The sequence below is a fragment of the Salvelinus fontinalis genome, chromosome 33 (assembly GCF_029448725.1).
Source record: "Salvelinus fontinalis isolate EN_2023a chromosome 33, ASM2944872v1, whole genome shotgun sequence".
NCBI classification, from domain to species: domain Eukaryota; kingdom Metazoa; phylum Chordata; class Actinopteri; order Salmoniformes; family Salmonidae; genus Salvelinus; species Salvelinus fontinalis.
The window spans coordinates 4,597,119-4,620,655 of record NC_074697.1 but is presented as its reverse complement, the minus strand read 5'-3'; the positions used below and the strand labels follow the sequence as shown (position 1 = coordinate 4,620,655).

The 23,537-nt window shown below is 45.4% G+C and overlaps 2 protein-coding genes across 3 annotated transcripts; both read left to right on the top strand.

Annotated features, from left to right (window-relative positions):
* Window positions 1-63: 63 nt before the first annotated feature.
* On the top strand, window positions 64-10,541 carry plch1 (phospholipase C, eta 1; the record flags this gene model as incomplete). 2 transcript variants are annotated; one of them, XM_055895042.1, is given in 4 exon segments in its annotated part: window positions 64-143; window positions 2,700-2,759; window positions 4,394-4,826; window positions 5,728-10,541. In XM_055895042.1, coding segments are annotated over 4 exon segments (3,407 nt in total), but the record flags the coding sequence as incomplete, so codon positions are not given.
* Window positions 10,542-11,483: 942 nt separating this feature from the next.
* On the top strand, window positions 11,484-20,434 carry LOC129831518 (extracellular calcium-sensing receptor). The gene is made up of 11 exons (XM_055894883.1): window positions 11,484-11,728; window positions 12,575-12,753; window positions 12,968-13,071; window positions 13,367-13,546; window positions 13,836-14,236; window positions 14,372-14,567; window positions 17,785-17,994; window positions 18,068-18,191; window positions 18,374-18,567; window positions 18,662-18,943; window positions 19,051-20,434. The coding sequence occupies exons 1-11, from the start codon at window positions 11,484-11,486 to the stop codon at window positions 19,471-19,473; spliced, it is 2,538 nt and encodes an 845-aa protein (XP_055750858.1). The 3' UTR covers window positions 19,474-20,434.
* The last annotated feature ends 3,103 nt before the right edge of the window (window positions 20,435-23,537 follow it).

The following is a 23,537-nucleotide window of genomic DNA, read 5'->3' as shown; positions in this document are numbered from 1 at the left end:
TCTCTCTCTCTCTCTCCCTCTCTCTCTCTCTTTCTCTCTCTCTCTCACCCTCTCTCTCTGCAGGTTATAGACATGTGTACTTGGAGGGGTTGACTGAGGCTTCCATCTTTATCCACGTATCAGTTCATGACATCTATGGGAAGGTAGGTACAGTACATTACAGTGCGATAATCCTTCTATGGGAAGATAGGTACAGTACATTACAGTGAGATTACCCTTCTATGGGAAGATAAGTACAGTACATTACAGTGAGATAACCCTTCTATGGGAAGATAGGTACATTACATTACAGTGAGATAACCCTTCTATGGGAAGGTATTTACAGTACATTACAGTGAGATAACGATAACCCTTCTATGGGAAGGTAGGTACAGTACATTACAGTGAGATAACCCTTCTATGGGAAGGTAGGTACAGTACATTACAGTGAGATAACGATAACCCTTCTAATGGAAGGTAGGTACAGTACATTACAGTGAGATAACCCTTCAATGGGAAGATAGGTACATTACAGTGAGATAACCCTTCTATGGGAAGATAGGTACATTACATTACAGTCTGAGACATACCTATTATCCCTAGTCCTCTTCTCCCCGTCTTCACTGACCCTAGCCTGGTGTCTTTAAAATAGCCTGGGGGCCAGCCTGTTTCTGGTCTCTTTAATATAGCCTGGGTACCAGTCTGTTTCTGGTCTCTTTAATATAGCCTGGGTGACAGTCTGTTTCTGGTCTCTTTAATATAGCCTGGGTACCAGTCTGTTTCTGGTCTCTTTAATATAGCCTGGGTGCCAGCCTGTTTCTGGTCTCTTTAATATAGCCTGGGTGCCAGCCTGTTTCTGGTCTCTTTAATATAGCCTGGGTACCAGTCTGTTTCTGGTCTCTTTAATATAGCCTGGGCGCCAGTCTGTTTCTGGTCTCTTTAATATAGCCTGGGTACCAGTCTGTTTCTGGTCTCTTTAATATAGCCTGGGTGCCAGTCTGTTTCTGGTCTCTTTAATATAGCCTGGGTGCCAGTCTGTTTCTGGTCTCTTTAATATAGCCTGGGTGCCAGTCTGTTTCTGGTCTCTTTAATATAGCCTGGATGCCAGTCTATTTCTGGTCTCTTTGATATAGCCTGGGTGCCAGTCTGTTTCTGGTCTCTTTAATATAGCCTGGGTGCCATCCTGTTTCTGGTCTCTTTAATATAGCCTGGGTACCAGTCTGTTTCTGGTCTCTTTAATATAGCCTGGGCGCCAGTCTGTTTCTGGTCTCTTTAATATAGCCTGGGTACCAGTCTGTTTCTGGTCTCTTTAATATAGCCTGGGTGCCAGTCTGTTTCTGGTCTCTTTAATATAGCCTGGGTGCCAGTCTGTTTCTGGTCTCTTTAATATAGCCTGGGTGCCAGTCTGTTTCTAGTCTCTTTAATATAGCCTGGATGCCAGTCTATTTCTGGTCTCTTTGATATAGCCTGGGTGCCAGTCTGTTTCTGGTCTCTTTAATATAGCCTGGGTGCCAGTCTGTTTCTGGTCTCTTTAATATAGCCTGGGCGCCAGTCTGTTTCTATTCTCTTTAATATAGCCTGGGTGCCAGTCTTTTTCTGGTCTCTTTAATATTACCTGGGTGCCAGTCTGTTTCTGGTGTCTTTAAAATAGCCTGGGCGCCAGCCTGTTTCTGGTGTCTTTAAAATAGCCTGGGTGCCAGCCTGTTTCCGGTCTTTTTAATATAGCCTGGGTGCCAGTCTGTTTCTGGTCTGTTTAATATAGCCTGGGTGCCAGTCTGTTTCTGGTCTCTTTAATATAGCCTGGGTGCCAGTCTGTTTCTGGTCTGTTTAATATAGCCTGGGTGCCAGTCTGTTTCTAGTCTCTTTAATATTGCCTGGGTGCCAGTCTGTTAATGGTCTCTTTACAATAGCCTGGGCGGCAGTCTGTTAATGGTCTCTTGACAACTATTTTGGCATGACAATGGCAACGGAGTAGGCAAAGCACAAACAGATCTGGGACCAGGCTAGTGAGATCAGATCTGGGACCAGGTTAGTGAGATCAGATCTAGGACCAGGCTAGTGAGATCAGATCTAGGACCAGGCTAGTGAGATCAGATCTGGGATCAGGCTAGTGAGATCAGATCTGGGACCAGGCTAGAGAGATCAGATCTGGGACCAGGCTAGTGAGATCAGATCTGGGACCAGGCTAGTGAGATCAGATCTGGGACCAGGCTAGTGAGATCAGATCTGGGACCAGGCTAGTGGGATCAGATCTGGGACCAGGCTAGTGAGATCAGATCTAGGACCAGGCTAGTGAGATCAGATCTGGGACCAGGCTAGTGAGATCAGATCTAGGACCAGGCTAGTGAGATCAGATCTGGGACCAGGCTAGTGAGATCAGATCTGAGACCAGGCTAGTGAGATCAGATCTAGGACCAGGCTAGTGAGATCAGATCTAGGACCAGGCTAGTGAGATCAGATCTAGGACCAGGCTAGTGAGATCAGATCTAGGACCAGGGCTAGTGAGATCAGATCTGGGACCAGGCTAGTGAGATCAGATCTGGGACCAGGCTAGTGAGATCAGATCTGGGATGAGTTTTCTGCTTCTCTGACCCTATAGAGAAGTAGTGGCCTGAAGGGGAAACATTCGTTTCAGCTTCTACGTATACATATATATATTTACAGCTAATTGTCATCCTTACAACTCTCCCAAGCTAAGCTGGTACACTCTTCCTTTCCAGTGGAGTCCACTAGTCCTGAACCCCAGCTTTACCATAATGCACTTTCTAGGAGCCAACAAGGTATCCTGGGTAGATTCTGTGTGCTGCATGGCATCTGCATGGTTTCTAATGTGTGTGTGTGTGGTGAAGTGTATATGGTTTCTAATGTGTGTGTGTGTGGTGAAGTGTATATGGTTTCTAATGTGTGTGTGTGTGGTGAAGTGTATATGGTTTCTAATGTGTGTGTGTGTGGTGAAGTGTATGTGGTTTCTAATGTGTGTGTGTGTGGTGAAGTGTATATGGTTTCTAATGTGTGTGTGTGTGGTGAAGTGTATGTGGTTTCTAATGTGTGTGTGTGTGGTGAAGTGTATATGGTTTCTAATGTGTGTGTGTGTGGTGAAGTGTATATGGTTTCTAATGTGTGTGTGTGTGGTGAAGTGTATATGGTTTCTAATGTGTGTGTGTGTGGTGAAGTGTATGTGGTTTCTAATGTGTGTGTGTGTGGTGAAGTGTATATGGTTTCTAATGTGTGTGTGTGTGGTGAAGTGTATATGGTTTCTAATGTGTGTGTGTGTGGTGAAGTGTATATGGTTTCAGATTATTTCTGTATGTTTACAACATCTTAGATTGGTATTTTTGTGAATGTGTTTTCTTTTTAAGTGATTTTCAAAGCATTTTCTGTCAGAAATGATTTGGTTAATAAAATCAGAGCTCATGGCGTTACTAACGACACAGATAATGGTCAAAAGAGGGAATATGTGAAAGAATTGCAGAGTGGCGCAGTAGTCTAAGGCATCACTGCAGTCCCTGGTTTGAATCTAGGCTGTATCACGTCTGGCTGTGATTGGGATTCCCATAGGGCGGCGCACGATTGGCCCAGCGTCGTCCGGGTTTGGCCGGGGTAGGCAGTCATTGTGTAAAATAATTTGTTCTTAACTTACTTGCCTAGTTAAATAAAAAAGAATACACTGCGAATGAGAGGGTTGCTAGACTGTGGTTACTGGGATGCTCTAGTGCCATCTATGGGGATGTCTTTGTCATGACGTGTGCCATTTTTACCCATGGGGAAATTCTCAAATGCATTACCTTGATTCCCCGCATCCTCTCTCCTCGCCTCCTTCTCAAGACCGATTGGATGAGAAGGTCAGAGGGCAAGGACCTCTGACGTTCTCGTCCAATGGGTTTTGAGAAGGAGACGAGGAGCGATGACGCAAGGAATCAAGGAAATGCATTTGAGATTCTCCCCATGTGTTCTGCCTGTGATTAACCTGGGGGGAAGGGGAAATGCCAGCTCTGCAATTAATTTGAATTAATTTGAATGAATGTAAAGAATTTGTGTTGATTTGCTGAAAACATTTAGTTTTGTGAAGTGTGAAGTGTGTTACTGTGTTTTCAGTCTGTATTGTGTGCATTGTGGTTGGAATACTGTGCTTGAAAAGCATGACAAATGTTATTTAACCTTCTCCCTCGCATCATGCAATTCATTTTTTCATGCGAAAAGCTAAACACAATTTCTCTCTCTCACCCTTATCTCTTCATACTTCCTCTCTCTCCCTATCTCTCTCCATGTCCTTCTCTCTCCCCTCCCTCTCTCCCCTCACTCTCTCTCTCTATCTATCTCCATGTCCTTCTCTCCCCCTCCCTGTCTCCCTATCCCTCTCTCATCCTCCCTTTTGCCCCTCCCTCTCTCTCCCCTCCCTCTCTCCATCCACCAGGGTCGTCAGCTGCGAGGCATCAGAGGCTTGTTCAACAGGTCCTCTAAGTCTTCAGTAGACACCAGCTGTGGTTCGGGCCTCAGGAAACGCTCCATCAGTGACCTCCTCCTCCGACGCACCGCCAGCGCCCCCGCCAACCGACGCAAGAAAACCAAGATGAAGCTCGCTGAGTCCTCCACCTCCATATCAGACCGCAAGGCCTCCATGTCAGACGGCAAGGACAGAGTGGGGGCCGGGGAAGGGGCTGGGAGGGAGGGCTCCAAGGACAGTGAAAGGGACAGGGAGACGGGTCTGGTGGAGAGGAGCCCCCCACCTCACGCCCCCCTCTCCCACAGACCCGTCTCCATGCCTCTGGAGAGGCTACTGCAGGGACAGCTCTCCCTCTGCTCCCCCGAACAGGAGCAGACTGACCTGGGTGCAGACACACTCATCGGTGGGTAGACCTCCTCTGGAGACCAAACACACTCTTACATCAACCATGATAATTAAAACAATATGTTCTGTAACAAGTCATGTGTTAAAATAGACATCTAAGAAGAAACAGCAGTGATTTTCTCTGTTTGAATGAGGTTGGAGCATCATGTTACCTATTTCTCAGAGCAATACATGATCCTGTTTTACCTGTAAAAGCAGAGCAACTAGTCTTGTCTGGTTTGGTTGCTCCATGTGACATCACGCTTAGAGTTGAAGTTGTCATTGGTTGTGTTGCGCTCTCATTGAAACAAAAAAGTGCGATGGTTTTTTGTGGAAATGTAAACCGTTGTTTTGTTTCTAACCTGCCTTTTTTTTCCCAAAACATAGAAGAAGAAAAATCTGTTTCAATTGACACATCCAGGCAATCTATTGTTCCTCAATGCTTTAACATGCCTTTTCTGTTCCTTCTTCACTCTGTGGTGCTTCTCTTTAGTAGAGAACTGACTAGGATATCGCGCCAGGTAAACCAAGACACCTCCTTAGGTTGCCTCATCCTTAAACATCCCAGTATTACATCATCCCACTGATGTAACTTTGTAAAAGTACTATTTCAAAATCAGAATTCTCCTTTTTTTGGTCAAAATTAATCCCATTTGACCATCTCTTCCCGAAATGGATGTTTCCCCCAAAAAATGGATGTTCCCCCCCAAAATGGATGTTCCTTCTGTTACCTGCACAGCCTCATTTTCCAACCTCCTCTCACAGTCGTATTTGGTGGTACATTCCATTCGTCTCTGTGTTGCTATTGGCTCGTGTTGGACGGACTGTGTCGGTTGGTTGTTGGTTGGCTTGGTGTTCTACGTACGGCTGTGAAAATGTTTGAACATTTATTGACTGTCTAACTTCTCTGTTTTACATAGGAACATCCCCCTTTGACCGGCCCAGGTCCCACTCTGTGGAACTCCTCATCGAATCATCCACCTCCCTTGAACACAGTGTGTCCACCCCTTCCACCAATCACAACAACACACGGGATAGGACCACAGAGCTTGACCAATTAGACGAGACCTCCTACCTGGTCATTGGCCAAGGAGGAAGAAGTGTAGATGGTGACTCCAAAGAGCAATTAAAGGACAGAGTCAACCCACCCATCAAAGCTGAGAGCATTTCCTCTCGCCAAAGGACGTTGTGTTACCTGAGCAGGTCAACAAAGACAGAGAGCAACTGTTTACACGTACCTACTGAGAGCAGACCAGAGACAACATTACATAGTACAACAAACACGTCAGCGCCTTCCTCCTCCTCTTCTTCCTCTGTGTCCCCCCCCTCCCCACTCAACGTGGATCGGTCCGATCTGCAGACCCCCGTCTCCCGGCAGGACAGCACCATCTCGCGACTCATTGATGCCGTATCCCTCGGCAACGACACCAGCTGCGGCTCGATCTCCGCTCTGATTGGCCAGTTTGACCTCACCGCTGACCAGAATGACATCACCACGAACTCTGACCCCCACGTCCTCAGTGTCATGTCCTGTCTGTTCCATCCCACTGTCCAGGACTCCAGCACACCCTATAAGGCCACCGTGGACTGTACCATCCCATTTAAAGACCCACAGACCACCACCTCCCCCCGCAAGGCAATGAATGGACCTATCACTCCTCGAAAGGCAAGCCAGACCCCTAACCACGCGAACCAGAACCTACTCCCACCCCACCCCAAGACCTCCCACGCAGACCACCCTGCCCCCCTTCTCTTCTCCAGTCCTGAGACCACGGAGCTGGAGGAGGTCTATACCATCCTGGATGAGGAGGTCTTGTCTCCAGTCTCTGTCTACAACCTGAGGGAGCAGACCATAGGCAACATCCAGGCTGACTCTGAGGAGAGCACACCTATGGGCAGCCTGGAGCCCTCCCCAGCCAAGGTGCCTCCTTGCCTGGGGACAGAGGCCAACGGCAGCTGGGTGGGCTCACGGAGGGGTGTAGTGGAGGTGGAGGAGCCCGGACAGGGCTATGGGGGTGTCAGTGATCCTACAGGGCTGTGGTCAGGGGGAGAGTGGGGGTTGTCATGGGGTTACAGGTGCCCGTCTGTCAACAGCACAGTGTCCGACCGGTTGCTGTTGTGCCAGGACTCAGCAGGAAGTCATCTGATGGAGGTGGAGATTAACGTGGACGAGGATCCACTGGAGATTTCCCTCACCTTACCGAGACACAACTGTACCTGGGTCGCTACCAGCCCAACCAAACAATACGCTGCTCCCCAAAGCCAGTTTACCCAACTAAGCCCCTCTCCCCGGTACGCACCCCAACTCTCCCAGTGTCCTTCCCCCCTCAAACAATCCCCACACCAGCCCTCCCCTCGCAACACCCCATCAATAACCCCTCAAACCCAGCCCTCCCTCTTCAAAAGGCCCCCCATCCCCAGCACCCTCCGCCTGAACAGCCACCCCTCCACCCACAGCAGGGCTGAGCTCTCCTTTGAGAACAGCAGAGACATTACCAGAGCCTACACCCAGCAGCACAGCTACAGTGGACCCACCCAGGCCCAGACCAGGGGCTACCAGGGTGGACCCAACCAGGCCCAGACCAGGGGCTACCAGAGTGGGCACACCCAGCCACAGGCCAGGGGCTACCAGGGTGGGACAGGGGAAGGTCAGGATCAGGGTGAAGCATCAACCTGCTTCCAGAATGGGTTGTCCTCCTCTGAGTGTCTGCCTGGTCTGTCTAGTATGTCTGGTTCAAGGTATGTTAGCTTCCCCAGAGACCGAGGCCTGTACTCCCCTATCTCAGATTGTGATGTGGCCTATAGCCATCTAGACTACAACTGCTTCAGGCCCTCTGCTACCTCGGCATCCCCCTACACCCATCTGCAACCCCAGCCCCAATCAAATACCCAGCCCCTGCCCCAGGCCCAACCCCAACCCCAATCACACACCCAGGCCCAGCCCCAGTTCCAACCCCGTTCTGGCCCCCCACCGCTGCCCCTCTCGGGCCCCACCCTTGCCCCTCCTCTACCTATCCCCAGACCACCCACAGCCCCCAGCCCCTGCAAGTCCAAGTCTCTGGGTGACCTGACATCAGAGGACATCTCCTGCAACTTCCACAGCAAGTACAACATCATCAGCCGCAGCTTCATCACACCCTGTATGAAGGAGCGGAGGAGGATGAGGGGCCTAGGGGGTCTGTCCCAACGGCTGCAGTCTGCAGACCCCCTCACTGAGCAGTTACGCAAACTAGTCACGCTGGAGGGGGATGACAGAGACCGGGACAGACCCCAGTCTCCCCAGCTGCCCCAGTTACCTCAGTTACCCCCCAAACCCTTCATTCCCCCATCACGCCCCTGCCCCCCCTCAAACTTTGTCCCCGATGCCCAGGAGGATTCCCCCCCTCTCCTCTCCCGCCGCCTTTCCTCTCGGAGCCAGAGCCGTGTCCGTCACATCAACAATCGCGCTCGAGAGAGGCTGCAGGAGGCTCTGAAGTCCCAGGACATGACCGCCCCCTCCAGCGTGGGAGGGGTAGTGCTGCGTACTAAAGTAGCAACAGGTCAGAACCCCCCAGCTAACAGACACTCCACAGGCTCCTACATAGCGGGCTACCTGGACCAGCTGGAGGACAGGGGGCTGCCTGAGGGGGCGTGCACCACACTGGGGTATGGATTTGGAGATCACTATGGTGATCATTATCATGATGACTCTCTGCTGCCCACAGACTCATGTATAAGATCAGAACCGGAGGTCTACTTCCTGCTCAGACTCTGAACCCACTTCCGGGTTATCACCTACATAGAATGATGCATAATGTACTTCCAGAACACAGAAAATCAGCTTCCTGCTTACAACCGAGAAAAAAATAAAATATATATCCTGGTTGGTCTGTCCAATAATATAGGTCAACTACCTGATTAGGTCTGACACTTTGTCTGTAAATGTAAAAATGTCCTGATCAGAATGTTCTGTAAATGTAATTTGGAACAGACTGTAAACCACTTCCTACTTTGATTGTACCTGTTTCCTGTCCTGCCTGTTCCTGTAATTCTACTTCCTGTTCAAGCTAACTCCACCTACAATGAAGCAAAAAAATTGGAAACTTTCCAAATGTGTTTTACTCTGAAGGGAAGTGTTGTCTTGGTGTTTGTACATTTTAAATGTGTATTGGTATTATCAGAGGCCCGCTGGGCACAGACGTTAATTCAACGCCACGTTGGTTCAACATCATTTCAGTTGAAATGACCCAGAAACAACGTTGATTCAACCAGTGTGTGTACCCAGTGAGGAGCACTTTTAAGGAACGCGATCTGTTTCATCAGAGAGCTTCCTCGAGTCTTCCTTTCTCCTCTAAAGTGTTCTCTATGTCAGTGTTGTTTGTAAATATTCTACTGTACATTTGTTTTTTAATGGACGGTGGTGTTATGTAGTGTTGGTGGTGTTACTGTACAGCTGTACAGACAGTGGTGTTACTGTACAGCTGTTTTCAGCATGTTAAACGTGGACATGTCCAGCATGACTATGCATCTATCTGTCGACATCACAGTGCACTACTGTCTTTGTACAGAACAAGTAATAGTGGGATTGGTTGAAATACAGTACATAGACAGTACAATACAGTACGTAGATAGTACATAGACAGTACAATACATAGACAGTATAATGCAGTACAATACAGTACATAGACAGTACCATGCAGTACAATACAGTACATAGACAGTACACTACAGTATATAGATTGTGCATAACTGTACAATACAGTACATATACAGTACAATACAGTACATAGACAGTACACTACAGTACATAGATTGTGCATAACTGTACAATACAGTACATATACAGCACAATACAGTACATAGACAGCACACTACAGTACATAGACAGTACAATACAGTACATAGACTGTGCAATACAGTGCAATAGTGTACATAGACAGTACAATACAGTACATAGACAGTACAATACAGTACATAGACAGTACAATACAGTACATAGACAGTATAATACAGTACATAGACAGTACAATACAGTACATAGACAGTACAATACAGTACATAGACAGTACAATACAGTACATAGACAGTACAATACAGTACATAGACAGTACAATACAGTACATAGACAGTATAATACAGTACATAGACAATACAGTACATAGACAGTACAATACAGTACATAGACAGTACAATACAGTACATAGACAGTACAATACAGTACATAGACAGTACAATACAGTACATAGACAGTACAATACAGTACATAGACAGTACAATACAGAACATAGACAGTATAATACAGTACATAGACAATACAGTACAATACAGTACAATACAGTACACTACAGTACATAGACTGTGCAATACATTGCAATACAGTACAATACAGTACACTCAGTACATAGACTTGCTTGCTCTGACTTTTTCGCTTTCTACGATTTTAAACGCTATCACATACTTTATGAGTTTAAATGCTTTTATTTTTTATAATTACTTTAACTCAGACTGAAAAGAAACAAAATAAAAACCAAATGTTGGGTCTGGTTATTAGATGTCTTCCTTCAGTTGAAATGGTTACAAGAACAGAAACACAGTGGAATAGGTAGGTAAGGCTTTTGGTCTGGACCAGGCTGCATGATTTTATTCTTCTTTTCAGTGTTAAACCAATCTTATTTTCTTTGTATGGTCGCTCAGAAGATTAATGTGAGCATTTTCCTACCGATGCAATAAAATTCTGAAACTTTTTACACGGCAATCGTGTCTGTTTGTCCTCTATTTTCTATCTTGATGTGTCAGTGTCTCAGTCTTTATATTCCACTATCTTTCTCTTCAGCGGTCTCTCTCACACTCTTTTAATTGTTTAACGAGGTTGTAACTACTGAGGTATACAAGTGATCTTGCCATGGGTATGTACACACACACACACACACACACACACACACACACACACACACACACACACACACACACACACACACACACACACACACACACACACACACACACACACACACACACACACACACACACACAGACACAGCCTCCCCTTCCTCAATACCTGTGTTATTGTATCTTGCTGTGTGTGGATAATGGGTAGATAATAGGATGTAATTGCTTGTGAAGTGAGCAGTAAATGAAGATGAGAGATAGCACACCTGTGACCATCTAAATCCTCAACAAAACATATTGTTCAAAAAAAGAAGTCCCCCTGTCACCCTTACTTATCTTTCTGTGTCAAGCTATTGTCACTAACACTCAGGAGGCCTGTGATTTAGCTTTTCAGTGTGTCATCTTGTTTACTCCCATGTATTCTCTATGATCTCTGGTCATTATAAATACCCTCCCTTACCCTCCACTGGGCCAGATCAGGGAAGGCTGCTGTCAGACCCAAAGCTGGGATATAGAGACTTGTTGACTGCCCAAACAGCTCAAGCTTGTGTTCACCTGACGGAGAACCACTGAGGCTGATCTGTGCTTCATCTTAACAGAGAGGAAGTCCGTTAACAGGCTGGATGTTCAGACAGGGAGGATTTCTGATCACAATCTTTACACTCTTGTAACTCATCTGTACGTTTTATCAATATCACTGTGCTGTAGCGTTTCATGTTTGTACCAGTATATAGAAACTGCATTGGGGGTGGTTTTGGTCTGGTCTGGTCAACTTCCTGCCTGCCTTTGTGTTCAGAGGAGCTCCCCCATGTCCTCCTGGTTCAGCTGGCTGACACCGGCCATTCCCCTGCTACTGCCCTGGCTGGTCAAGCATGGGGTAGGGATGGCTCAGGCAACCGTGTGTTCACGGTGGGACCATTCAGTCGGTCTGGATGACATTGGTCTATCCCAGGAAGGTGATGTGGTGATCGGGGCTCTCTTCCCTATCCATATCCTCCCCCCTGCTCCAGACCTGAGCTTCAGCCAACACCCTGACCTGCAGTCCTGTGTCAAGTAAGTTCCTTTTCGGTTATTTCTGTTCTCTTTTTTTTTAATCGCTCTTTGACCTTTTCTTGTGACTTTGTTTTCAAAGGATGTGAAATTCTATCTTTGTTTATTCTTTTGATGTTAAGTCATTTTTTATTTTATTTTTTATTTTGTAACAGCATTTCATTTTAGCAGGGGTGCTTTTCCTTCATTTGAGTCATCTTTCTTTGAAGACTTTATTTTGTTCATGTAATGATACGATCTGAACGTTGTTGTCTTCAGAAGATGTTTCGTCCTTCCACTGCTTCCCGTCTCACACTACTGGAATGGAACATGTTCCTTTTTGATTATTACATTTTTTACACAGAATCGTAATCACTTCAAAAATCTAACGTTCGTCGTTTTGAAATCAATTTTAAATCTGATATTAACAAATTGTCTGCAAAAACTATTAACGTTTAATTATGATCTTTGTTTTTTTGTCTAACTTATTTGCCATTGTTTTCTCCTCAGATATTTAACACGGTTCTCTCTCTATCTGAGTACAATGAGGGAAGGCATATTTCTTGAAAATGCAAAACACTTCAATAATCTTGCTGTTATAGAGTGTGGTATTTTTCCATTGTCAACTTGATTCTCAGTCTAGATGGATAAGATTGATGTTCAACATTAAATCCGTTTTTTAGTGCTGTTTATTAAGGTTTAATGTTGTTTCTCCTCATGATCAATCACATTAATCTGATTGCAAGGTTACACCATGCTCAATTACACATGTTGAATTTTGATCTGTCATCTCTCTCTCTATCTCTCCCTCCCTCTCCCTCTCTTTCTATCTCTCATGTTTACCTTCTCATCTCACATCCCTGTTCTCAGTTTCCAGGAGGAACCGTTGAGATGGGTGCACGCACTGGTGTTCGCAGTGGACGAGATTAACCGTAACCCCTTCCTGCTGCCAGGAGTCCGGCTGGGCTACCGTGTCCTGGACAGCTGTGGTCAGCACCCCTGGAGCCTGCGAGGGGCACTGTCCCTGGTGTCAGGGGGGAACCTCAGATGTGAAACTGCAGAGCTTTCTAACTTCAAATGTGATTCTAACCTCAACCTAAGCATAACCTTTAACTAAAATTAAAATGGATTGAAAAGTATTCACCAAATAGCCATTAATATTGTGAAGAATCCTACACTAAATGAATAGCAAATAGCTCATGTATGCTATCGTGTCGTTCTGATTATAGAATCATGTTTATATGTTATGTGTATCCTGTCCAGCGTGGCCATCAAGTGACTTCCATGTTCCTCTGGTCATTGGTGATGCATCGTCCACTCAGGCCATCATCCTGGCCAGGACCCTGGGGCCCCTCTCTGTGCCTGTGGTCAGTCTCTCTCTCTCTCTCTACACAACCAGGAAATACTGTGGCTAGAAACATTACCATATTGCTTTAATTCATCATATTTCAGATTGTCTAGTATTTAATGAGACATTTTAAGAGGGTATTTAGTACTTCATTAAAATGTGATTAACGTTATTGTGTTGATCTGCTCTCAGTCTCTCTCTACAACCAGGAAATAATTCATACCTAGAAAGATTGCCATAATGATTTAATTAATTATAATTCAGCTGGTCTAGTATTTAGTGAGAATTTATAGATTGAATGGTGTTATCCTCAGATCAGTTACCAGGCCAGCTGTGGCTGTCTCAGTGACAGACAGGAGTTCCCTAACTTCTTCAGGACCATCCCCAGTGATGTCTACCAAGCCCTCACTATGGCCCGGCTCACCTGGCTCTTGGGATGGACCTGGGTCGGGGCTATCGCTGCAGACAATGACTACGGTCGTCAGGCCATACAGGTCTTTCTTTATCTTTTCATTTTGTTGTTGGTTGCTGCTCTTCTTTATTGAAGACACATGTCTGTTGTTTTATTTATTATTATTTAGTTAGTTATATGTTTCTTTATATTAACTTTGACTTCATTAATTATTGGTCACTGTTTACAGAAATGTAGAATTTACATACTACAAAATTGCAAAGAAATTGATGGTATTTCTAATACTGGATACTGTTGTATTTTATTTGTAACTTCTACATCAGTATTTTGACTATTTGTCACGCTCCCTGTGCTTCATATTTGATCCCCAGGTGTTTGAGGCGGCGGTTCGGGGAACGGGGGTGTGCCTGGCGTTCTTTGAGACCCTCAACCGGGCGAACCTGGTGAGGGATGTGGTGCGAGTAGCAGACACGGTCCAGGCCTCGACAGCACGGGTGATCCTAGTCTTCCTCTGGTACACTGACATGGGGGCGTTACTCCTGGAGCTGGGGAGGAGAAACGTGACGGACAGGCAGTTTCTGGCCAGTGAGGCATGGAGCACCAGTGGACAACTGCTACGGAACCCCGCCCTCTTTAATGTCTCTCGGGGCGTTGTGGGTGTGGCAATCCGTAGTGCACCTATGCCTGGCTTTGAGGCCCACCTTCGAAGTCTCCACCCGTCTAGGCGTCCCAGAGACGTGCTGTTGAAGGAACTCTGGGAAACGGAGTTTAAGTGTAGCCCTGGAGCAGCAGATGCACACGACACGTCTCTGCTCCCCTCTCCCCTTCCTCCAACCCCCTCGGAGTCACTATCACACCCCGCTCCTCCCACCTCCAGTTCCCCCCGTCCACGCCTGGCCTCCTGCAGTGGGGCAGAGACTCTGGAGGTGGTGCAGAGCCCTTTCACAGATACCTCTCAGCTGAGAATAACCTATAACGTGTACCTGGCTGTGTATGCTGCGGCCCACGCCCTCCACAGCCTGCTGTCCTGCCCCCAGAGAGACAGCCCTACCTGGGGCAACAGCTTCACCTGCTCCCCTCCTCACAACATCAGCCCAGCAGAGGTACACACACATCTATTGCATGTTCACTAGAATTGCTTATGCAAATGTTAATTAATATTATGAAATATTCATATCCACTTAATAGTTGCTATGGGGATATGTTTTGAGCAGGGTTGGGGAGTAACGGATTAAATGTAATTCGTTATATGTAAGGGATTACGAAAAAACGGTAAATGTAATCATTTACCAGCAAAAAAATATTGTAATCAGATTACAGAGACTTTTCAAAAACTAGACGATTACTTCGAAGATTACTTTTAAATTCAGAAATTATGTTTGAGGAAAAAAATTATTTTACACTTCTCTGGTTTCTTAATAACTTTCTAACCAGCATGGAAAAAAGGCGCACATTTAAATTAAGTCTACGGCGATACGGATATCACTTATTATTGATATCTACACAGTGCTGCTCTCTCATTGAGCTGTTTGCGCCTTACGGATTGTGATTGTTGTGGGTGGCTGTTCACAAATCTAAATGCGTATTTGAACCCAATAATGATTGAATTCAAGAAGTTTAAGTTTCCCTATCAATCATTGTTTTTGAAACAAGTGGGACAGCCTGTGAAAAATGCACTCTTGCAACAGCTACATATTGCGGATCACAGCTTATGGTTCAAAAGTGTTTTTTTTTATTCCTCAATCTAATTTATGCAGATAAATTAAATAAATTCATAGGCCTAATGTGACGTTGTATAAAGGATTGGAGACAGGCGCAGGAATTCGTAAAAGGGGGTTTTAATACTTCAAGTAAAAATACAACCTGCCATGAAAGGCACGGGGACGAAGCTCAAAACAAACACGTATACAATAACACAGGGATGTAACCCGAACAAAAGAGCGAAGTTAAACCTCTAATAAATACACGGGACGATCTACCGTCCTGTGGGTTTTCAGTCCAACCCTAATTTAACACACCTGATTCTACTAATTAGCTTCTCAATAAGACCTTCAGATACGCTAAATTAGGGTTGGACTGAAAACCTACAGGACAGTAGATCTTCAGGAAGAGGGTTGGACTGATAACCTACAGGACAGTAGATCACCAGGAAGAGGGTTGGACTGAAAACCTACAGGACAGTAGATCTCCAGGAAGAGGGTTGGACTGAAAACCTACAGGACAGTAGATCTCCAGGAAGAGGGTTGGACTGATAACCTACAGGACAGTAGATCTCCAGGAAGAGGGTTGGACTGTAACAGGACAGTAGATCACCAGGAAGAGGGTTGGACTGTAAACCTACAGGACAGTAGATCTCCAGGAAGAGGGTTGGACTGATAACCTACAGGACAGTAGATCTCCAGGAAGAGGGTTGGACTGATAACCTACAGGACAGTAGATCTCCAGGAAGAGGGTTGGACTGATAACCTACAGGACAGTAGATCTCCAGGAAGAGGGTTGGACTGTAAACCTACAGGACAGTAGATCTCCAGGAAGAGGGTTGGGCTGATAACCTACAGGACAGTAGATCTCCAGGAAGAGGGTTGGACTGAAAACCTACAGGACAGTAGATCTCCAGGAAGAGGGTTGGACTGAAAACCTACAGGACAGTAGCTCTCCAGGAAGAGGGTTGGGCAGCCCTGCTGTAGTTCCTACATCCATTTTTTGACATATAAATTATATATATATACACAGTACCAGTCAAAAGTTTGGACACACCTTCTTATTCAAGGGTTTTTATTTATTTTTACTATTTTCCAGATTGTAGAATGATATTGAAGAAATCAAAAATATGAAATGACACATATGGAATAATGTAGTAACCCAAAAAGTATTTAAAAAATCTAATATATTTCATATTTGATATTCTTCAAAGTAGCCACCCTTTGCCTTGATGACAGCTTTGCACACTCTTGGCATTCTCTCAACTAGCTTCACCTGGAATGCTTTTCCAACAGTCTTGACGGAGTTTCCACATAAGCTAAGGACTTGTTGGCTGATTTTCCTTAGCTATGCGGTACAACTCATCCCAAACCATCTCAATTGGGTTGAGGTTGGGTAATTGGGGAGGCCAGGTCATCTGATACAGCACTCCATAACTATCCTTCTTGATCAAATAGCCCTTACACAGCCTGGAGGTGTTGTCCTGCTGAAAAACAAATGATAGTCCCACTAAGCGCAAACCAGATGGGATGGCGTATCGCTGCAGAATGCTGTGGTAGCAATGCTGGTTAAGTGTGCCTTGAATTGTAAATACATCGCAGACAGTCACCAGCAAAGCACCCCCACACCATCACACCTCCTCCTCCATACTTCACGGTGGGAACCACACATGCGGAGATCATCCGCTCACCTACTCTGCGTCTCACAAAGACACAGCGGTGGGTCTGCATGAGAGCCAGTTTCATCATAGCGCCTGGTAGTTTTTGTGACTGACCTTCATGTCTTAAAGTAATGATGGACTGTCGTTTCTCTTTGCTTATGTGACCTGTTCTTGCCATAATATGGACTTCTGTATATCACCTCTACCTTGTCACAACACAACTGAATGGCTCAAACGCATTAAGAAGGAAATAATTCCACAAATTAATTTATAACAAGGCACCACTGTTAATTAAAATGCATTCCAGATGACTACCACATGAAGCTGGTTGAGAGAATGACAAGAGTGTGCAAAGCTGTCATCAAGGCAAAGAGTGGCTACTTTGAAGAATCTCAAATATGAAATATATTACATTTTGCTAACACTTTAATACTGTGTGTATATATATATACAGTATTAAAGTGTTAAAAAAATCTAATATATTTCATTTATATTTATATTTGCTGGTATATATATATATACAGTAACAGTCCAAAGTTTTTATACTCCTACTCATTCAAGAGTTTTTGACTTTGGTTTTTAATAAGAGGCATTTGAAGAAGACAAAAATGTATGTTACCAATTTAACGACATCTATTGCAGGTTAAATCAATGTTAAAGTTTACGTAGCTGATCATATATGGATGTTACATTTCACTCAATGGGTTAGTAATGTAGGCTTCTTCTAACCTATAGTTTTCTACTACATATAATAATACGATTAAATGATATCTTTACATTAAGGGGAAAGTAAATCAGATTACGTTACTGAGTTTGTTACATTACCGATTACAATTTTGGACATGTAACTAGTAACTGTAACAGATTACATTTTGAAAGTAACCTACCCTACCCTGGTTTTGAGTTATTACATCATAATAACAGTGTGATGGTCATGTTTGTGTCTCCTCTCCTCCAAGCTGTTGCAGCACCTGAACCAGGTTAACTTCACCACTCCACTTGGGGAGCCGTTTTATTTCCGGGGCGCGGACGTCCCTGCTGTCTACGACCTTGTGAACTGGCAGGCCACGCCCCAGGGGTTGCTCAAACTTGTCACGATTGGCCGAGTAGAGGGGTCCAATATCCTCATCGACCAATCAGCCATCCAGTGGAACGCAGGATCTAATATGGTAAGTAAGACCATTTTTAAAACATGAACTGAAAGGTTTTGTTCAATTGAAATTCATTTCATGGCATGGACAGGTACCTGTGTCAGTGTGCAGTGACAGCTGTCCCCCAGGCACCCGTGTAGCCAGGAAGAAGGGGGAGCCTGTCTGCTGCTTCGACTGTATCCCCTGTGCTGAGGGAGAGGTCAGCAACACCACAGGTCAGTGAACTGTAATGTTGGGGTAGAATATAATTTAAGACAATGAAAGGGCATTCTTAATTAGCTTTGCCATTATTGACCTGATCTCTCTTGAATAAAATATTATACCTTAATTAATACTTATTAGACTGAATAAGTAATTATGCTTTTCAATTATCATAGTAACGTGTTCAATCTCCCAGGCTCTCTACAATGTGACCACTGTCCTCTGGAGTTCTGGTCCAACAGCAATCGGACCGCCTGCATCCCTCGTCAGCTCGAGTTCCTCTCCTTCAGCGACACTATGGGCGTCACTCTGACCACTGTTGCCGTGTGCGGCACCGTGGCAACAGCGGCTGTGTTTATGCTCTTTGTGTACCACCGCCACACCCCTCTGGTAAGAGCTTTGATATAGTGTTAAATCGGGTACGGGATAAAATGGAGAACTCTTCTATGGTATCATGTATGTCTAACCATTTTTCTCATTCCAGGTACGGGCCAACAACTCAGAGCTGAGTTTCTTTCTTCTCCTGTCACTCAAGCTCTGCTTCCTGTGTTCGTTGGTGTTCATTGGGCGTCCCTCAGCGTGGGCGTGTCGGATCCGCCAGGCGGCGTTTGGGGTCATCTTCGTGCTCTGTCTCTCCTGCCTCCTTGTCAAGACCATCGTGGTTCTGGCTGCGTTTCGCTCAGCCAGGCCCGGTGCTGGGCAGTTGATGAGGTGGTTTGGACCCGTTCAGCAGAGAGGGAGTGTCTTCCTCTTTACTAGTGTTCAGGTGAGAGCTTTAATATTGAAATAACTTCAAGTCACCTAACTGAATGAATCAGTACTTTACTGTATAAGATGAGTAAGATGAGTTTGTAATTGTGTTTGTAATCGCAGGTGATCATCTGTGCCGTGTGGCTGTCGATAAGTCCTCCCCTGCCTTACCGTGACCTGGGCCTCAAGGGGTCTAAGGTCATCCTGGAATGTGAGATGGGCTCTGTGGCCGGCTTCTCCCTGGTGCTGGGCTACATAGGCCTGCTGGCCTCTCTCTGTCTCCTCTTAGCCTTCCTGGCCAGGAAACTCCCAGACAACTTCAACGAGGCCAAGTTCATCACCTTCAGCATGCTGATCTTCTGTGCCGTATGGGTCTCCTTCGTCCCTGCCTACGTCAGCTCTCCTGGGATGTACGCTGACGCTGTGGAGATATTCGCCATCTTAGCTTCCAGCTTTGGGCTGCTGTTCTGTCTGTTCGCCCCAAAGTGTTTCATCATCCTCCTGAGACCAGAGAGAAACACCAAGAAACACATGATGTCCAAATAGAAACCACCAACAAACACATGATGTCCAATTAGAAACCACCAACAAACACATGATGTCCAATTAGAAACCACCAACAAACACATGATGTCCAATTAGAAACCACCAAGAAACACATGATGGACAATTAGAAACCACCAACAAACACATGATGCCCAATTAGAAACCATCAACAAACACATGATGTCCAATTAGAAACCACCAACAAACACATGATGTCCAATTAGAAACCACCAACAAACACATAATGTCCAATTAGAAACCACCAACAAACACATGTTGTCCAATTAGAAACCACCAAGAAACCCATTATATAATTAAGCAATAAGGCCCGAGTGGGTGTGGTATATGGCCAATATACCACGGCTAAGGGCTGTTCTTAGGCACAACACAACGTGGAGTGCTAGGACACAGTCGTTAGCCTTTATATATTAGCCATGTGACACAAACCCCCGAGCTGCCTTATTGCTATTATAAACTGGTTACCAACGTAATTAGAGCAGTAAAATACATGTTCTGTCATACCCGTTGTATACGGTCTGATATACCACGGCTTTCAGCCAATCAGCATTCAGGGATCGAAACCCCCTAGTTTATTATATAATATAGTCTTCAATGTGTTTAGTTAATCACATGTATGGTAAAGCAGAACAAATAAAGACATTGTATTTAACCCACAAGCACCAACTTTTCAGACAATACCAAAACAAGTGGATGGACACAAACCTTCCTACCCTGCTGGTAGTGTCTGTTTCTAATGAGTCAACAGTGAGTCAAGACTTAGTACGTCTTCATTTGAATCACTACATGACTCTTCTTTACCATCATCCATAGACTTTAATGACATCCATTTCTCACCTGAAAGCCAGTTCTGAAAACACACACACCAAGCCATTTAAATTACGTACGTTAATAAAAATGTTAATTTCTTTCACATTTTATGAAGTGTGTAATTCTTTTCCCGTATGAGACTGTTTTTAATTACATAAATCTTTGTCATTTGCCAAGGTTCAGTAAACACACATTCAAGCAGCTCCTTTGAAGTCAGAATGTTTTATTAAATAAAAATTTGACTTTGATGAATAATTAATTCATGGATGAATGAATACGTGAGCAGAACCCTTTAGATGGAGCAGGAATATTATGCTGTTTTATTCTTTAATTAATTGATTGATTTAAAAAAATATATATGCAGAAATCCACTCATCAGGGATCCACTCATCAGGGATAATGAAGATTAAAGCCACACACACACACATATGCGCAAAAGCCTACTTAACAGCCCAAATAACTTAATCATGTATTAATCTGATTGATATTTAATCACAGAACATAATTATAATCAATAGTAGATCCCTACACATCACTAGGGTACTGACAAAGTAACAAAATATATTTCTAGTCATCAAACTCAAAACATAAAAGGTTCTTCTTTCCTTTTCTGACAGAAGTGGAAACTATCTTGACGTGAAAGAAATAGAATGTTGGAGAAGGAAAAAGAGCTACTTAATAAAACAATTTGAGACCATCATACTCTGTTACTATACTTGTCTACTATCCTTTATTTGTGTTGATAGAGTGACAAGCAAATACCTAGCAGGCATAATACTTCCACCTAGTGTTCATATTTCAGATCAGTGGACAGAGGAACTTTTTTTAAACATTTTTTATTTTTACCTTTATTAAACTTGCCCAGTCAGTTAAGAACAAATTCTTATTTACAATGACGGCCTAGGAACAGTGGGTTAACTGTCTTGTTCAGTGGCAGAACGACATATTTTTACCTTGTCAGCTAAAGGAGACAAGGAGAGGATTCCACTGTAGACTATTTGTATGGTATTAAGCCTATGGGAGAATCTCAATTTAATTTCCTTGATGACTCGCGTCCTCTCTCCTCACTCTCCTTTTCAAATCCATTGGATGAGAGGGTCAGATGCCCCGGCCCAATAACCTTCTCATCCAATGGGTTTTGAGAAGAAGGCGAGGAGAGAGGACTCGAAGAATAAAGGAATTGAAAGAAGATTCTCCCTATGTATTAGTTGTGGCCCGGCCCATCAGAGCCTTCTTGGTGTTCCTCTCTGGCCTCAGCACCTCATGGGTGCCTGGGAGACAGCTCTCACTGCACACTGATTGGGGGCGGGGGGGGGGGGGTGCTACATGGGTGCCTGGGAGACAGCTCTCACTGCACACTGATCGGGGGCGGGGGGGGGGGGTGCTACATGGGTGCCTGGGAGACAGCTCTCACTGCACACTGATTGGGGGTGGGGGCGGGGGGGGAGGCTACATGGGTGCCTGGGAGACAGCTCTCACTGCACACTGATCGAGGGGTGGGGGGGGGGCTACATGGGTGTCTGGGAGACAGCTCTCACTGCACACTGATCGGGGGCGGGGGGGGGGGGGTGCTACATGGGTGCCTGGGAGACAGCTCTCACTGCACACTGATTGGGGGCGGGGGGGGGGGGGTGCTACATGGGTGCCTGGGAGACAGCTCTCACTGCACACTGATCGGGGGCGGGGGGGGGGGGTGCTACATGGGTGCCTGGGAGACAGCTCTCACTGCACACTGATTGGGGGCGGGGGCGGGGGGGGGGGGAGGCTACATGGGTGCCTGGGAGACAGCTCTCACTGCACACTGATCGGGGGCGGGGGGGGGGGTGCTACATGGGTGCCTGGGAGACAGCTCTCACTGCACACTGATTGGGGGCGGGGGGGGGGGGGTGCTACATGGGTGCCTGGGAGACAGCTCTCACTGCACACTGATCGGGGGCGGGGGGGGGGGGTGCTACATGGGTGCCTGGGAGACAGCTCTCACTGCACACTGATTGGGGGTGGGGGCGGGGGGGGAGGCTACATGGGTGCCTGGGTGACAGCTCTCACTGCACACTGATCGAGGGGTGGGGGGGGGCTACATGGGTGTCTGGGAGACAGCTCTCACTGCACACTGATCGGGGGCGGGGGGGCTATAAGGGTGACGGTGAGGGGAAATATCAAACTTTTATACATCCATTTTTACAGTATACACCCATATTTATACACCCATATCTGTACATCCATATTTACAGTATACACCCATATTTATACATCCACATCTATACACCTATGTTTTACACTTCAGCTTTTGCAGTAGTGAAATATGTTATTTCACTTTTCAAATGACCTTTTGTGACTCAAAGTTACAGAATATTTTATTCTCGTCCGGTGTGAGCTCTGTTCCTGCGGGGGCTGATTCGTCGACCACAGCCAGATTCTGCACCTGAACACTCCCAGCTGACCAGACGAGGGGGATGGCGGGATGGAGGGAAGGAGGGATGGAAGGAAGGAAGGATCGAGAGATGGGGAGATGGAGGGAAGGAGGGAAGAAAGGGAGTGGATGTTGAGAAATATAGTATATAGTCAGGGGACCTTGACAAAGAAAACAGTAAACATAAGTAAACAGTTAGCAAAGTTTCCGTCTGCACCTGTGTGTGTACAGTAAACAGTTAGCAAAGTTTCCGTCTGCACCTGTGTGTGTACAGTAAACAGTTAGCAAAGTTTCCGTCTGCACCTGTGTGTGTACAGTAAACAGTTAGCAAAGTTTCCGTCTGCACCTGTGTGTGTACAGTAAACAGTTAGCAAAGTTTCCGTCTGCACCTGTGTGTGTACAGTAAACAGTTAGCAAAGTTTCCGTCTGCACCTGTGTGTGTACAGTAAACAGTTAGCAAAGTTTCCGTCTGCACCTGTGTGTGTACAGTAAACAGTTAGCAAAGTTTCCGTCTGCACCTGTGTGTGTACAGTAAACAGTTAGCAAAGTTTCCGTCTGCACCTGTGTGTGTACAGTAAACAGTTAGCAAAGTGTCCGTCTGCACCTGTGTGTGTACAGTGCCTTGCAAAAGTATACATCCCCCTTGGTGTTTTTCCTATTTTGTTGCATTACAACATGTAATTTAAATTGATTTTTATTTGCATTTCCTGTAATGGACATACACAAAATAATCCAAATTGGTGAAGTGAAATGGAAAAAATTACTTGTTTAAAAGAATTCAAAAAATAAATAAAATGGAAAAGTGGTGAGTGCATATGTATTCACC

Coding starts and splice junctions, on each gene's coding strand:
- LOC129831518 (XM_055894883.1), top strand. CDS start 11,484: ATGTCCTCCTGGTTCAGCTGGCTGACACCGGCCATTCCCCTGCTACTG. Junction 12,754..12,967: donor GTCAGGGGGGAACCTCAGAT/GTGAAACTGCAG, acceptor TATCCTGTCCAG/CGTGGCCATCAAGTGACTTC. Junction 18,192..18,373: donor AGAGGTCAGCAACACCACAG/GTCAGTGAACTG, acceptor TCAATCTCCCAG/GCTCTCTACAATGTGACCAC.